General features: G+C 46.7%; 2 protein-coding genes across 2 annotated transcripts; both read right to left on the bottom strand.

Moving 5' to 3' along the window:
• Positions 1–275: 275 nt before the first annotated feature.
• Positions 276–3,548, bottom strand: crp1 (C-reactive protein 1). Its single transcript, XM_030340348.1, has 3 exons — positions 2,550–3,548; positions 1,790–1,868; positions 276–1,217 (listed from the first exon to the last, which is right to left on the bottom strand). The coding sequence occupies exons 2-3, from the start codon at positions 1,866–1,868 to the stop codon at positions 607–609; spliced, it is 690 nt and encodes a 229-aa protein (XP_030196208.1). The 5' UTR covers positions 2,550–3,548; the 3' UTR covers positions 276–606.
• Positions 3,549–3,821: 273 nt separating this feature from the next.
• Positions 3,822–15,905, bottom strand: stub1 (STIP1 homology and U-Box containing protein 1). The gene is made up of 8 exons (XM_030340347.1): positions 15,767–15,905; positions 14,546–14,767; positions 13,840–14,038; positions 12,589–12,754; positions 9,394–9,469; positions 7,113–7,169; positions 6,386–6,502; positions 3,822–6,051 (listed from the first exon to the last, which is right to left on the bottom strand). Exons 2-8 carry the CDS (start codon positions 14,657–14,659, stop codon positions 5,926–5,928), a joined length of 855 nt encoding a protein of 284 aa, XP_030196207.1. The 5' UTR covers positions 14,660–14,767; positions 15,767–15,905; the 3' UTR covers positions 3,822–5,925.
• Between the last annotated feature and the right edge of the window lie 331 nt (positions 15,906–16,236).

The following is a 16,236-nucleotide window of genomic DNA, read 5'->3' on the forward strand; positions in this document are numbered from 1 at the left end:
TAAAGGACATATTTTTGGTATTTAGTATTTGGGTCGACGTTGGCAAACAATGCCGTTTCAAATGACGCGACATCTAAGAAGGCGCGTAATGATGGCCGGAGACAGCTGGTTCTGACGGCCCCCCTGAGGACACATCTGGCACACGCACTCAAGCACGCGCACACCCACAAACACACACACACACACACACACACACACACACACACTCGCGTCCACATACGTTCACACACACGCACTTTTTTGAACTATCAGGAACATAATTCACAGCCAATAAATAACAACAGGTAAATAGCTTTATTTTAAGAATTATTCTACAGCATTTTAACGCTCCAGTGCAGAACAGTGTGTGTGTGTGTGTGTGTGTGTGTGTGTGTGTGTGTGTGTGTGTGTGTGTGTGTGTGTGTGTGTGTGTGTGTGTGTGTGTGTGTGTGTGTGTGTGTGTGTGTGTGTGTGTGTGTTGTCGGCGCAGGGTGGTAAACTACAGGTCACTCAAAGCGATTAGAGACACATGGAGACGCAGAACAACATTACGGAGACCATGACGCCACACAACAGTCCAACCGGAACGCGCTTCGGTGCTCGCGACTCCACAACGGCATCGGTCAGTCAGTCGTCGTCCACCACCAGGACGTTCCCGCTGGGCGCGTACTCGATGCTCGCCCAGGCGAACACGTTGCCCTCGGGGACCCGGTGTCCGTAGTGCCAGGCCTGGATGGCGCTGCGGGACAGCACGTGGTCCCACATGTTGAGGTCCGTCACCTCGCCCACGAAGCTCTGCGTGGCCTCCAGGTCCCCCAGGTGCTTGTCGGCGTCCTGCCCCAGCAGCACCGTGCCCCCGGGCCGGACCGTGTGCCCGGGTTTGTACACCTGGTAGCTGCTGCGCTTGCCGTCCACCCAGAAGGCCGTGAGTCCCCGGTTCGACTCCCAGGTGAGGCAGAGGCTGGTACGGAAGGTGGTGATGGGGGGCAGGTGGAAGAAGACCCCGTCGCCGCTCAGGGTGAATGACACGCGGCCGTCCCTCTCGCGCCACACGTTGAGCTCGTCGTAGTCGGCGGTGCGGTAGGCGAATAGGATGATCTGGCGGTCGGCCGGCAGCTCGGTGGCCACACGCAGGCACAGCGTGAACGCGCGGAGCTCCATCGCCATGCGGGGCTTGAGGGTCACGAAGCTGAAGTCCGTCTCGTAGGGGAACACCAGCACCTTGCCGGCCAGGCCCACTGGAGAAATAAAGCAGACGGGAAATACAGTTCACCTTCGTTATGGGCCTTTACCGGCCAGCAGGGGGGCAGCACACAACACACAAACAAAGAAGAGCCCACAAACCACCAAAACCAACACACAAACAAAAAAAACAGCACACAGCACACAACCACAAACCATATAACACCACAACCAACACACAAACAAAAAACACACAAAACACACAACAAGCAACACACAACCAAAAATGAAACCACAAAACACACAATACACAGCACACACACACACACACACACACACACACACACACACACACACACACACACACACACAAAACACACAACACACAGCAGACACAAATAGCCGACATTATTAGTGGTGCGTCAACAGAATACAAAAAACGACTGGAGGTCTGTGGAGGTCGTCCCACCAGCGGCCTCTAGTGATCGGAGCTGGAGCTACAGTTAAAGCTGGATCAATGAGGATGAGAGATTCGTTTCTAGGATTGATCGTGTCTTCACAGAACACATGTTGTGTTCATCATTTCAGCTTTCATCGGATCCTTGGATTGGGTAAAGAGCAGCAGTACCTTCGTTGGACGAGACGAGTAGCAGGACTGAGCACAGCAGGATCGCCCCCAGGAGAGAGTGTCCACGGACCAGGACCATCTAGATTCACGCAGAGGTAGGCCTACTGATTACTCCATCTTCCGAAAACCACTCAGCAAAAAATAACTTGATTCAATATAAATAATATTCTAAAATCTAATTAGAAATTACTTGAAATAGTCATCCATATAAGTGCTATTATTTCAAATGTTAAGACAAATTTAACCAACGCCACAATAATATATGAATATTATTTATAATATATTAATAATATTTCTGGGCTAGCAGGATGCTTTCTCTTACTGAAGTTACTGATGAGTCAGCATGGATGGATCGGAATAAATCATTCTAATAATTGATAGTGCTTTATAACTTATTTTCCACAGACAAACTGCACAGGATGCTCAGAAACAGCCCTTCTTAAAGTAGTTTAAGTGTGGTTTGCAATGTTTTTGTTCAGAATTGAGTTGGTCTATCAGGAACAATAATCCCTTGAATCGATACGTCTGTGGTGATTTTTTTGGGATTTACACATGGAAATTTCCAAAAAGGCAGAAATATACTTTAGGCATTACAACTTTTGAGTAAGTCTACCCGGGTTTTGAATGTTTGTCAGATATTAGTAGACTACCTCAGTTGTATCTGTAGTTAAGTTTATAGCATATATCCTGGTGGTATTTTGTAAATAATACAATTTACCTAGATAAAGTAATTTATCTTTAAATTCGGAGAAGTTCTTACCGTTCTGACGTCTTCTTTATGATCTAGTTATATTATATTATGTTATGTTATGATTGTGGTGGTGCTGTACCACTCTCCTCCTCGCTGTTGATGATGAAGATGAGGATGAGGAGGACCAGCTCTGGGCAGCCCTCGCTCCTGGCACCGTGACGTCACAATAGGTCCGCTGTCCGTCGACGTGTGACTGACCAGCGGCGGGACCGCACAGTGCGGACTGGAAAGAATCTTCTGGGTGGCACGAGACTCAGGGCCACTCTTGTTTTGGTGGCGCTTTCTTCAAGCCTTCATTTGTTCAGAGCCGCTGGATGAACTCTCCACATGCCGACCACCTCCTCTACAAACAGCTAATAGTAGTTATCTATGACTTTTTAAGTCACTTAAAACCATAGTTACACAGCAGGTCTTTTAAGGTTCAAAATCAGTCTGTGGCGGTCAGGTCGTCCTTCTCTCCATGGCTCCAGCCTGGGTTTGAGTCCCATGACGGCTTTATTCTCCTGTTGAGCTCAGGCGTGAGGTGGGGCTCGACATGTTTAACATGTCGAGGCCCATCCCTGGTGAGTCTCATGTTTAACAGACTGCTGTGTAGGCTGTCTGTACATAAAAACAATATAGGCCTAGGCCTGCAAGAAATTGTTTTTTTCCGTTCACTAAAGTCTTTTTTTAAAGCCATCTTCAAATTTAACATCCACTGAAACAGATTAAATTATCCGGTACCCAACATTTGTTATTAATCAAACCGATCAATTTAACGACGACTTCACAGATCACCGAGTCTGATGACTTTAACCATTGATGAAAGCCAACCAAATCAATTAGTTGAATGTTTCCTAGCAGACTGCTGTTTCAATACAGATGTTTTCATCACGTTATGCTCTGCCTATTGAGCTACCCGTCTCATTACATGGGCAGCAGGCATGTTTTCATATTAAGTTGTGTATTTATTTTATAGGCACTTTAACTACCATCATATAATTGCATAATCTATGAACATAACCGATGTCGTAGATTACATATTACAGATAATCTCTACCTAATCACTAAAACGATCTGAGACTACCATAATTATCTAGTAAGAGTCTAAAGATGATAACCCACGAGAGATGAACTATAATCATAAATAGAGATCTCCATCTTTAATAATAGGACTTCAGTCTGTATTTATTCAAGTGTGTCCTCTGAACGGCCATGTCAGAGGTGATTGATAAGGTACCCGACAGACTGCAGGAGGAAATAGGCGTATTTGAAGGTTTAATGAAGCACAACCCATGCACGGATGTTATCAACATATCTACATTTAATACAGGTTCCTCAAACGCAGAGAGAGCCGTACAGAAACCAAGGAACAGAGAACGAAAGAAGAAGAAAAGCAGTAAGAGAGATTACAGTCCGAACAAGATCAAGCACTTATTTACACCAGCGGGGAGGGGAAGGTGTGTGTGTAGGGGGGGGGGGGGGGGGGGGGGGGGGTACCCCAGAAGTCAGTGGGCCAAACACACCACACACACACACACGCACACACACACATACACACACACACACACACACACCATCAGCCGAGAAGCTTCGAGGACAATTACCTGTAAACTCACGAGTGCTTAACTTAAAATATATATTTATGCTTTCCAAATTTCACACAGATTACCTCCGCAGTGTATCCAAGGTAGGGACGCAACGGATTGTAAACAACTCCAGCACTTCTAAAATGGGTGGGATGATTTTTTTTTTGGGGGGGTGGGCTAAAAACCATTAACATCTGTGGTTGCATTGCAGAGTTCCCGGGCTCCCCAGACCCCCACCCAGCTGAAGAGTAAGAGGGTGATTGCCCAGGGAGGGAGTCCTGCATTCAGCATCGGAGTCACAGCAAGAGATTATGGGAGGGGAGGGTGATGAAGGATATGAGGTGACCATCTTGTGGCTGATTGTGACGACACAGGGAGAACCAGTTTCTCCTGGGCTCGGAGAGAAGAGCGAGGCTTCTGTCCCTCCCATCATGGGTATTATGTAGTCAGTTGAGGTACGCCTGAAAAAAACTTTGATGGGAGAAGCCACAAGGGCCCAGATAAAACCAAGGACACATCTTCTACCCCTTCAGAGGATCATGTTTCAGTTCACCTCGGGGTTTCACGACATCAGAGAGAAGCAGCCCACCTCGGTCTACTCTTATCTTCCAACGCTCCTTCTGTGAAACAGCCCCGCAGCAACAGGATGTGACCCTCCTCCATAGCGCTTTAGCTAGCTAGCATACATTCAACGTGTGGCCAGTCCGCCGGGGGCCGGTCTGCCGCCAGTACCGGGGCCCCAGGCGCAGGACTACCAGGATCTAATCAGACCATGTGGCAGAGTAGGGGATCCATGCGTAGTAAACCATGGAACCCGCCTTAAAACAAGGATTTCTGTTGAAAAACGGGTTTGTTTTGTCTGCGACGTTCACCTTGGCAAGACCATATTGTTAGGATCAAACACAAGTAATTAATGTTTGATTCACAGTCGTAAGAACCGATATCAGCCAGGGAGTACTGGAGCAGAGTGGGAGACGGCCGGGTGATAGTTCGACCCTTCTAGTAAAATATTAAAATGTATGAGTGTTTTTATCACCATTGTGAGCACAAACACAGACGTGCAGCACTGATGACTCAGAAGACTGTGGCACTAGAGAGAGGGAGAGAGAGAGACAGAGAGAAAGAGACAGAGAGAGACAGAGAGACAGAGAGAGAGAGAGACAGAGAGAGACAGAGACAGAGACCGAGAGAGAGAGAGAGAGAGAGAGAGACAGAGAGAGAGAGACAGAGAGAGAGAGACAGAGAGAGAGAGACAGAGAGAGAGACAGAGTGGCTGTTTTCTTAAAGACTTGTGCCTTAATCCACTCAGTTGGTGTTGGAATTGTCTGTTGTGATTGTAGACATGTTTAGCTCATAGACACGACGACAGAGGGGGAGGAAGGGGTGAGAGACAAAGAGAGAGGGTGAACGAGGCACAGTGGAGAGAGTGATGGAGGGATGGAGAGACCTGAGAGACTTCATACACAGGAGAGAGTTGGAGAGAGAGAGCGAGGGAATGTGAGGGGAGGACAGGAATGCAGAGGTGAAGCGTGGGGCTTGGAAGGACAGCCTAGGACAGACGGACACACAGGGAGAGAGAGAGAGAGAGAGACACACCGGGATACATGGAGAGAGAAAGAGGGAGAGGGAGAGAGACAGAGAAAGAGAGAGAGAAAGAAAGAGCCTGCCAGGGCAGGCGCCCTTTGTAGAATGGGTGAGGAAGATGAGGAGTTGTCTGGCCTCTTCTCTCAGTAAGGAGGAGGGGTAAAGAGAAGGAGCAGAGTAGGAGGGAGGGGGAAGGAGAGGGTTTGGAGGGTGAGTAGGAGAAGTGTCCAGGCTCAGTAGTCCTCCACCCAGCCGTTTTCCTGGATGAAGGCATCGATCACCTCCTTCATGGCCAGGTTGGGGATCAGCTGATCCTGGGTCAGAGGACTCCGGGTCACCGGGTCGAAGTGACCCACCCTCTGGTGGGGGGGCGGGGGGGGGTAAAACCAGTGTTATTCCCGAGATAAACAAGATCAGGTTCAAATGTCAAAGGTTGACTGAATTGAGCCGTTCACACAGATACCCGACACAACCGGACCGCAAACATTGATGCAGCTGGGAGGTAGACCCTGTCACCCATTAGTCTGATGGACTAATGCGGACCACAATATTCAGAATTATTGCTGTATTGAGAGATCATCCACCATCGGGCTGTGAAGGTGAGGATGGAGGTGGTGGAGGCGGTGTGAAGGTGGAGGTGGTGGAGGCGGTGTGAAGGTGAGGATGGCGGTGTTGGAGGCGGTGTGGCGGTACCTGCAGGTGTTCCTCGATGTCCTTGCGGTCGTAGGTGATGCCGCTGGGCGTGATGCATGGCTCCCTCATCAGCTCAAAGCTGATCTTCCCACACAGGTAGTCTGGGATCTCCCTCTTCTGCAGGGCACATATGAAGACAGGCTCAACCACACAGTCAACCACATAGCCAACCAATCAACCAGTCATCCACGCAGTAAACCACACAGCCAGCCAGTTACCCACAGTTAACCACACAGTTAACCACAGCATGCAGTGCAATATGCAATATGCACCATGTGAAAAAGGGAGAACCTAAGCAATACTAATGTAATCTTTCATGAGATTGCACTTCACAGTGTGGACATAAACAGGCTCACTCGCTGTCAGGGATGTGACTTCACAAAGGGGCCGTTATGACGGGATAGCTTGGACCGTCTCTCTCTGAACCCAACCTAGCCAAGCTATAGCTCAGGTCCTGGGGCCGAGTGGAGCCAGGAGCAGGACTGGGAGCCATAAAAGACTTATGAAGACACGTGCTACCTACGCTGCCTGTCCATTAACTTCTGATGGAAAAAAAATCAAAGATTAGCTTAGAGTTTGTGCTGTTGCAATGCAAACCCTCGCCACACACACACACACACACACACACACACACACACACACACACACACACACACACACACACACACACACACACACACACACACACACACACACACACACACACACACAAGAAATGGGAACTTACTTTTCTCTTCTCGTCCACTTGAGAGAAGAGCTCGTCCATGTCCATCAGATACTTGTCCTAAACCGATAACAAACGTGTTTAACCTCTTTATACCTTTCTCTGAATATAACACACCCGAGTACAACGAAATAGAGTATATCTCCACAACTAAAGGGGCTTTAATATGTCATCCTGGGCTAAAGGAAAGATAACACCTGTGAGAATGTTGTGCAGGTGAAATAATCAAAGTGGATACAACTGGTAGGTGAACACAGCAAACCTGGAAGATTTTTTCTTCCGAAATAAATGTGATTTAGAGTGAATACACCTAGTGCATTATCAGTTGGTAGCCCTATAGCTATATATAGGGTTTAGCTATATATAACTAAACCCAGTGGCGAACTTAGCCCTTTGGGGGCTCCAGGCGAACAGTCATTTGGGGGCCCCTGCATCTACCGGTCTCAGTACCTTATATCGCATAATGAGATACTCCATACAAGGGATGAACAAAAGTCACTATCCTTCTTTCATGCAAATGTTAATTATCTATTTACAAATTGAGAATAACATACAAAACAATAAGATTAGTTATGTTGACACATTACACTGACTGTTAACCATAAGTCCTCATTTACCTGAGGGTTTCCAGTAGCTCACAGCAGCTATCTGCTGTGAGCTACTGGAAACCACTACTGGAAACCCACTGATAGCTGCGTCCAGCTATCACTATATTTCCTGTGCTCTTCAGACCTTTCATGGTTGATTAGATGCATTGCAAGGTTATTCTAGTCTTTAAATCCTTCCTCACAAAAACTTGTTTTTGTTTTCCAGAAAGGCAACAACAAAAGCAAAAAACACGGTCTGCACTTTCACTGTAGACTAACCAAGACCTGTTCACCCTCTCACCATTTTTCATTACTATGTAATAGTATGCTTTCGTGAATCTGCGGCCCTTGGGCCAGAGTGCTGGGTCATCCACAAGAATATGTGTGCACCTGCCCAAGACACAGCAGCTTGGGCCAGAGTGCTGGGTCATCCACAGGAATATGTGTCTCGCAGTCATTGTTATCGTTATTGTCATAAATTTCAATAACCAAAGTGGAAGAAGGAGAGTGAGAAATATTCACGACCAGTTGTGCATCATCTCCGTCAGTTTGTTGACACACGTCATTAGCATCGCTGCTGGCTGAGCCAGAGCCACTTGGAATGAAAGGAGCAGTAACGTGACAGCAAACGACGTTGACGGCTGCTCTTGATCCGCCGACGGTCCCGCTGCCACTGCGGTGGCTGTAAAACAGCTGGATAGCTTTGGCAGCTTTGAAAGAAAGTCCTGCCTTTGGTCTTTCTTTTTATGTGACCCGCTTTCGTACGATCGCTTCATGTTTCACTCGATTTATGTCTCACTCGATTTCTCTCTCTCTCTCTTACCGCTTACTGTTTTGAATTTGACATAATTTTCGCATACGCATGATGAGCGTGATGCGCGTAACATGGAATAGTCCATGTAGTGCAGACTGAAGGGGGGTGCACACGGAAAGATCGTCAAAACATGAGTAATAATTAGACATCCCGATGCTACTATTGTGAAGAGATTTTTATAAAAATAATAAATATGGGGACAAAATATATGCATTGGGGCCCTCTTGACCAGATCAATATTGTAAATAAGAAACTGTTCTTAATGTTTTATCGGGAAAAATAAAGGTAAAAAAAAAAAATAAAAAAAAAAAATTTGGGGGCCCCAAAAACCTTCTATGGGGCCCGGGGCTCCAGGCAAATGCCTGGTTTGCCTAATAGTACGGCCCGCCACTGACTAAACCCTCTCTTAGCTACTAAAGATGGATGTAAAACACAGGTTGGTTTGCGAAATGGTGCCCAGCAGTAGATCACCCGTTGATTTGACTTGATTTATGCGATCAAACACAACTTTGATGATAATAACAACAAAGGTAAGACATAATCCCTCACCCCTCACTCTCCACCTCAAGCTGGTGTGTGGTGAGCGTTCTGGCGCCGATTGGCTGCCGTGCATCACCCAAATGGGTGCTACATACTGGTGGTGGTTAGTGAGGTTCCCCCCCCCCCCCCCCCCCCCCTTCACTGTAGGCGTCTTTGAGTGTCTAGAAAAGCGCTAAATAAATTCAATTAATTATTATTATTATTATAATCTGGATGTTAGATAATGTCTCAGCTTTCTAATAACGTGGTACTTCGTAATAAAGGTGAAAATATCTTTTGTTTAACACATCTTGACCTTAAAGGTCCAACATTATCAGGTTCACAGTGCACAACCCATACGTACATTCTGGGATGTTATCTTCATGATGTCACTGCCGTTCTGATTGTCGTCCTCTTTCTCTCTGCAGTCCTCCAGCTCCCTGTACGGGTTCACATACACGTGCCGTCAGACCAGACCAATCAAACCGAGAGACCGAGACCAGAGCAGAGAAAGCAAACCATTATACCCTAACTCAGAGATATCTCTGAATTGGCGTTGGCTTGTCTTTAACTGATTCAGACCAGTTTTTTAATTCCAAAAAATAACCTGTTGCTCTGGGAAGTAAATTTGTGATACTTTTGTAGTAACGCTGTTGTGCATGAGCGGCGTTATACTAAGAAGCTTAACCCTCAGTTTGACATGGACATCAGAACAAACCACTGCTCAGACAGAGCTCCCCACATTCAGACACACTGTAGCGCTATACTACAGGTGTCCAGGATACCGAACCCTCTCTCTGACCGGATCCAAATCAGTTTGTCCAGAACAATTTCCACAAACCACACACACTGGGGCGTTAGCCTTCAAGTGTCCTTCAAGTTTGGGGAAGCCAAACTTTCTCTCGGACGCCGCAGTCAACCGCTGCCCAGACAGAGCGCTACACACCAACACACACCTCGCCTCTGGTGTCCCTTGGTCGGGACGTCGAACAGTATAGTGAGACCGCATGAAGACCGTTACCTGTTTGACGACAAACAGTATACTGAGACCACATGAAGACCGTTACCTGTGTGACGTCAAACTGTATACTGAGACCGCATGAAGACCGTTACCTGTGTGACGTCAAACTGTATACTGAGACCGCAGAAAGACCGTTACCTGTGTGACGTCAAACTGTATACTGAGACCACAGAAAGACCATTAACTGTTCGGAGCAGAGGGCAACAAGTGTTTGGGGAGAGTATTTTGGGGAGGCTGATTATACTACGGTTTTCGCTAAATGTATGTCTTATTTCAGTAACGTTGATAAATGGCATAGGATAGGGAGGTCAGAGCACTAGTCAGCCCTTGTTCCCTAATGACTCATTATGGACTGAGAGAAGTCATGGATGTACGTGTAGGTGTATGTATATGCGTTTCCTGACCATGGTAGTGTTTTGTTATAGCCTTTTTCTACGTCGTTTCATGCTGCTTCGAGGTTTGAAATCCAAGTGACATTTCAAACCAATTACAAATAACGTTTTTATTCAGGCTGCACGATAATGTCTTTTATTCCAAACGTTACGATACCAGATAATAAAACCTGCTGCTCATGGCAGATAACTTATGATAACCAATAAGTTAATAACCTGTGGTTTGTGACCAACCAACTGACATTGCTATAACTGTAAACACAAGAAGCTGTCAAAACTGCAGGTGACCATAATCTAAACACAAAAATATTGGAATGTAAAAGATCGTTGTGTAGTCTTTAAATACATTATAAATGATGTTAATATGAATTTTAGTAAAATTTTGAAGCTAGATACATAATAAGCTATAAACAAAATAGGGCTATGCCATTTAGACCGTCTAGCATAAAATAGGTTTGTTGTCCTGGACAGGTGGAGTAACCTCGCATTTGACAAGTTTTACAATAAATACCCCCAGGAACAACCCCATATCAAAACTGAAGGTGACATATAACAGCGTTGCACTGCTGTGGTTGAGTATTAAAGAATGACATCTCAACAGCAGTTCATTTAGTTGAAGGTGTTGGGTCTTTTTTAAGTTCTAAAAAGGTATTTAATCTGAGGCGGCGACCTAGAGAGGGGATCCCCAGTAGTAGTCCTGTGGTCCCAGCAGTGTAACCTGCCCAGGGCGAGCGGTGGGCAGCAGCCCTCCTCTCCATCGGGCCGCCGTTTGGCCAACACCAAGAGGCTCCGGCCTTGGGACCACACCAGTCTCACCAGCTCATGTTTCATTGGCTCCTCAGATACGGTCTGGCTCCCAATACACAAAGATTTCTGCCTGGTACGAGATAGACCTACCAATCACAACCGTTTACCTAGCTTGAGGCGGGATGAATACGATGGTGATGCAGAGGAGCGAGGAGGCATTTTCAACAATAAAGATGGCTGCCGCTGATGTACATGATGATTATGCCATCGGGACAGTATCAGACAAACTGGACGGTATAGCTTCACATAAAGAAGAACCGACGACTGCAGTTAATGCTTGCGTTGATTATTATTTTTTTTTTTATCTCCAAGTGCTGTGTCACCCGTTTCGTAGTTATGATTGGTCGTAGGAATAACCAATGGTGTCCAAAGGCATTTTGGTCTGTGCCCGTTGGTGACGCCCACTGGAAATCAAAAATGAACTAAGAAGTTCCAGGTTGCTTGCTGAGGTCATGAGCATGACAAGAGCATTGGTAAACCCAATGGTTAAGCCAATGTTGCTTTCGAATTATCGTCTCTATTTATCGGCTACACTTACGTTCATGGACTAATACATATTACAAATTTCCCAATATCGGCCAATAATTGATGGGACCCGATCATCATAGTGCACCAGCTAAAATTATCCAAAGTAAACTTCCATCAACCGTTGCGTTAAAGCGGTGGTCTGAGTAGAATAGTAGAATAGTCTGAGTCAGTAGAATATCGAATAATGAATGTGACTATTGTTATTTATTACACGGCACTTCTCAATGCTGTTGAACGCTCCGTTCACTTGCATGGGCCTTCACAACTTCCGGTGGTGAATCCTTTTTTGATAATTCACCCTTGCTGAGCATATAATGGCCGCTGTCAAGGAAAGTTTATTTATTTTGTCTATCGATTGCTAAGCGACGTCAGTCTTTGGCAGACTATTTCTCTGCTGATCAACACTACGAATGCTGGTAACAAATAAATTGTAAAAAGACACACGGTGTGAACTTATTTTTTTGGCCATAGTTTCCATAAGCTAAAGACGTGTCTAGTTCACTGTCATGCAGGCTGTATTCAGTAAAATAAATAGCGATCTGTTTTCGGCGCATGAAGGCGTATCTGCCTAAGCCCACGTTGAAATAATTTTGATGTTGAATGTGTATGGCGCAGTTGTTGAAATAAACAGATTGATTTCAAATAAATCATAAAAGCCTCCCCCTGTGTCATTGTGTATACGAGGTGCGTGTGTGCGTGCGTGGGGGGTTCTTGATTGACCGATTTTCTAATATTATTCGAATACTTCCCAGCGAATATCGAATAGTATTTTTGCCAGAAATGCACATCCCTATTCCAGACAGGGCCTCACCTCTCCTTCTCGGCCAGGATCAGCTTGGAGAGATAGGCGTGCAGCTCGTTCTCCTGGTGGATGCGCTTCTCCTCGATGCTGTTCCAGCGCTTCTTCTTGGCCATGCGCAGAGCGCTGGGGATGTCGTCGCCAAAGTTCAGCCTCTGCTCCTTGGCCAGGTTGTACGCTGTGGCGAGGAGCATACGTCACATGGTCGGTGAGGCCGGTGGTACATATCGTATGCATGATCAAAAAGAAGCATCAAAACATCATCTCTAAAGACGGTCAAAGGGATGTGGAGAAAGACAACGAGCCCTATGCTAGCGGGCACTAGCATGATATGAATACAATTCACTGACTTCCTTATTACTGTGTGAAGAAAACATAAGCGGGACATCCTATTCTGTATTGGATTATTTACAAACATTATTTTTAGGTAAATGTACAATTGCAGATTGTATTCAACGGTAAATCCAGCTGTTCAGGGAGTGCTTGTCAGAGGGTGGCCATGTGTCACTTGTTGCTCAATATGTTTGGCGGTCTAGGTCAGTATATTTCAACCTGTGGTCAGCGTACCACTGAGGCACGCGAGGGTACTGAAGCTGGTACAAAGGTTTGATTAAAATAGACAAATAAATATATATATAATAATAACTAACAATTATGCTAATAATTCAAAATAGCTATTTATATAAAAAAAATTAAGTATAGTTATGGCTATGGTTGGTTCATTCAAAATATTGTCAACCTCTGTGCATTCCATTCCATGTTTTGCGAAAATCTGTTGCAGCATTGCCGTCTTTTTCTTTCCACTGTTTCCCAACGGCCTTGGCATTTTTGCAGTAATAATTGTGTATAAAGGGGGGTTGACACTACTATATTTTCAGCCACTGCATGTTTATTTTTCTATTTTCCCGTTTGCATGAGAAGGTCACGAAGTCTTGATATAAATCGAATGAAACAGCTTAAGGGAAGGTTGCTCTGATTTACCGATAAAGGGTTGTCCATGTTGAAGCTATCACTGAGAAGTGTTTGGCTGTGAGGTGATAGCACCGTACTGCTGGAGCTGAGGCTCACTCTAGGCATGACGCTGTTTTAACCCATAATGGATGAATTCTTCCAGTTAATACTGCAACATGTCCTTTTTTTTGTCAGGGGTACGGCGGTGGGGCCCGGTTTGAAACTAGCTTCGGGCAGTGAAGGCAAGCATAATCGCAACTAGTGGAATGCAGCCGAGCTCTCCCCGCCCAAAGGCCCGGCACCCCCCCTCACCTCGCTGCAGGTTCCCGATGGCCTCGTCATAGTTCTCCAGCTCCAGGTGGCACTGGCCAAGGAAGAAGTGGGCCTTGACCGACTGGCCGTCCAGCTCCAGGGCGTGCTTGCAGTCGGCCAGCGCCTTGTCGTGCTGCTGGAGCTTGACGTGGCACAGCGCGCGGTTGGTGTAGTACACCGCCACAGACGGGTTGCGGTTCTAGAGGGGAGACGCCTTGTTAGGATCCAACAATCAGAGCTTAACAGGGACAATGATCAACCATGATAGAGAGATGGAGACCCGCTGGAGAGAACGACCCATAGAGAGACAGGCAGACAGAGTGCAGGCAGAGAAGGAGGGAGATACAGACAACTGGACCGGTACAGATGGGTAAACACACACAGTCCGACAACTGGACAGGTAGATATAGGGTAACAAACACAGTAAACTAGACGGATGGATGTAAGTAAACAGACAGACCACTTGACAGGTAGACATAGGTAAACAGACAGACAGACAATTAGAAAAAAAAAGAAATAGATAGGAGGACAGATACACAGACCTATAGATGGATCGAATGATAGATTGAACGACAGACAAATGGTCAGAAGCGTTGCACATCACAGAGTGGTAAATTAGCTACATTGACGACAAACTTTCTGCCATAATCCTATTGAGCGTGGTATTTCGTGGTGGACGGAGGACAGTGCTGGTGACACGACTCACGATAGCCTTGCTGTAGCAGGTGGCCGCCTCCTGGTACTTGCGGCAGAGGAAGAGGCGGTTCCCCTGCTCCTTGAGCTCCTGGGCTGTGGAGCTCTTCTCAGGGCTGGCCGACATCTTCTCCACTCTCTCCGCGGCGCCCGCTCCGCGCTGCTTCCCGATCCTGTTCCCCGTGTCTCCGGCTCGCTGGCGGGCAGGTGGACGAACGCCCCGGCAGCTTACAAACTAGGGCCACACAGGGCGAGAGATGGTGTGAAACTGAGGTTCCCAAACAGGGGTGCAACCCAGGGAGGGTTCAGCAGGTCCCAGGGGGTACATGAAGGAGAGTGGTACTATGTCTTTTTATATCTTTAAACAAAATGCATGTTCACTGATCAATACAAAGCCCTTAAACAGTGTGCCTCAACACTCAACTTCGACCGTTTTAAACACCACAAAATAAACAATGACGCTGAATGATAATGTCATTATTGTGTCGTTAGTTATACTATGAGCTATAATACTTCTGGTTCGGGGTCAATGTAGAGGCGTTTCAGCGAACTGATGGGAACAACCTCATTATCTGCTCACTGCAACGCATCTGCAATGCGTGTCTGGAGCTTCTCGGCTGCTGTCGTAGAACATGTACCTCCTTCCAACAGAATATTGCACGTATGGGATCATATACACAGGAGCTGCAACTGATGGGCATACGGAATCAGCATGACACACAAAGCCATCCTATTGAGACCATACAACACACGTCTGTGTGTCGCACTGCACTCACAACAGCGATAAACGACACATGATACAATGACAACACCAGTAAAAAGTAGATTTAACACACATAATGACGTTGTCGGGTACAAACTAACAGGACGAGTTACAGGACGAGATAGGAGAGGAGTGTAGAGAGACAGAGAGTAGCACCTAGCTAACTGCTTAGCTCTTCATGCTAAGCTAGCAAGCGGATCTCCTTGGTCGAAGGAGGAGGAGACCGGGGTTTCCCCGGTTCTGCTCCTCTCCTGTACCACTGTAATAACCGCGATTCAGACCTGGTCAGGGTTATGTTCTGGTGGTTAAACATGGTGGTTAAAACTCTTGTGTCGTGTTGGTTTGGGCCTCCCAGGGCTAACCATTCCTAGCTTCAGGTAACATCGTCGTCTGGGAGATTCTGGCCTTTTTTTTAACGCCGCGGAATCAAACCGTCGACGAGCATTAAAACGACAAAGCGGCTGGTCTCACCTCAGGAGATCAGTATCACCGGTAGACGAACGGCGCTCTGCGTTTTGGATAACAACCTCGGTTTCACTCCTCAGCCGATCCGCCGTTCCACCGCAGGCTGTCATGGCACTTTGTTGTGATGATGACGTCACGCGGAGAGAGCGCGGAGCGCGGCCAATGGGCGCCGGGAAAAGTTCACCGCCAGGCGGCGCAGTTGAAGGAGGGCCAATGGGCGCCCTGCGCGGTGACGCCGCTAGAGGGCGACGCGGTCACCGTTGCTTCATGACCACTAGAGCAGCGGTCTAGGACCCTACAGCCTCCCGGAGGAGCTTATCCTTGGATGACGAAGATCTCAACATAACTCAATCATAACTCATGAAAATATCTAAATAGACTTTAAATAATCCTCATCCTAAACGTAACCATCTCTTACCCTAAACTTAACTATCACTAACCTATTACCTTAATTGAAAAATATCAACCTAATAGCC

Source organism: Gadus morhua, chromosome 18 (assembly GCF_902167405.1).
Source record: "Gadus morhua chromosome 18, gadMor3.0, whole genome shotgun sequence".
NCBI classification, from domain to species: domain Eukaryota; kingdom Metazoa; phylum Chordata; class Actinopteri; order Gadiformes; family Gadidae; genus Gadus; species Gadus morhua.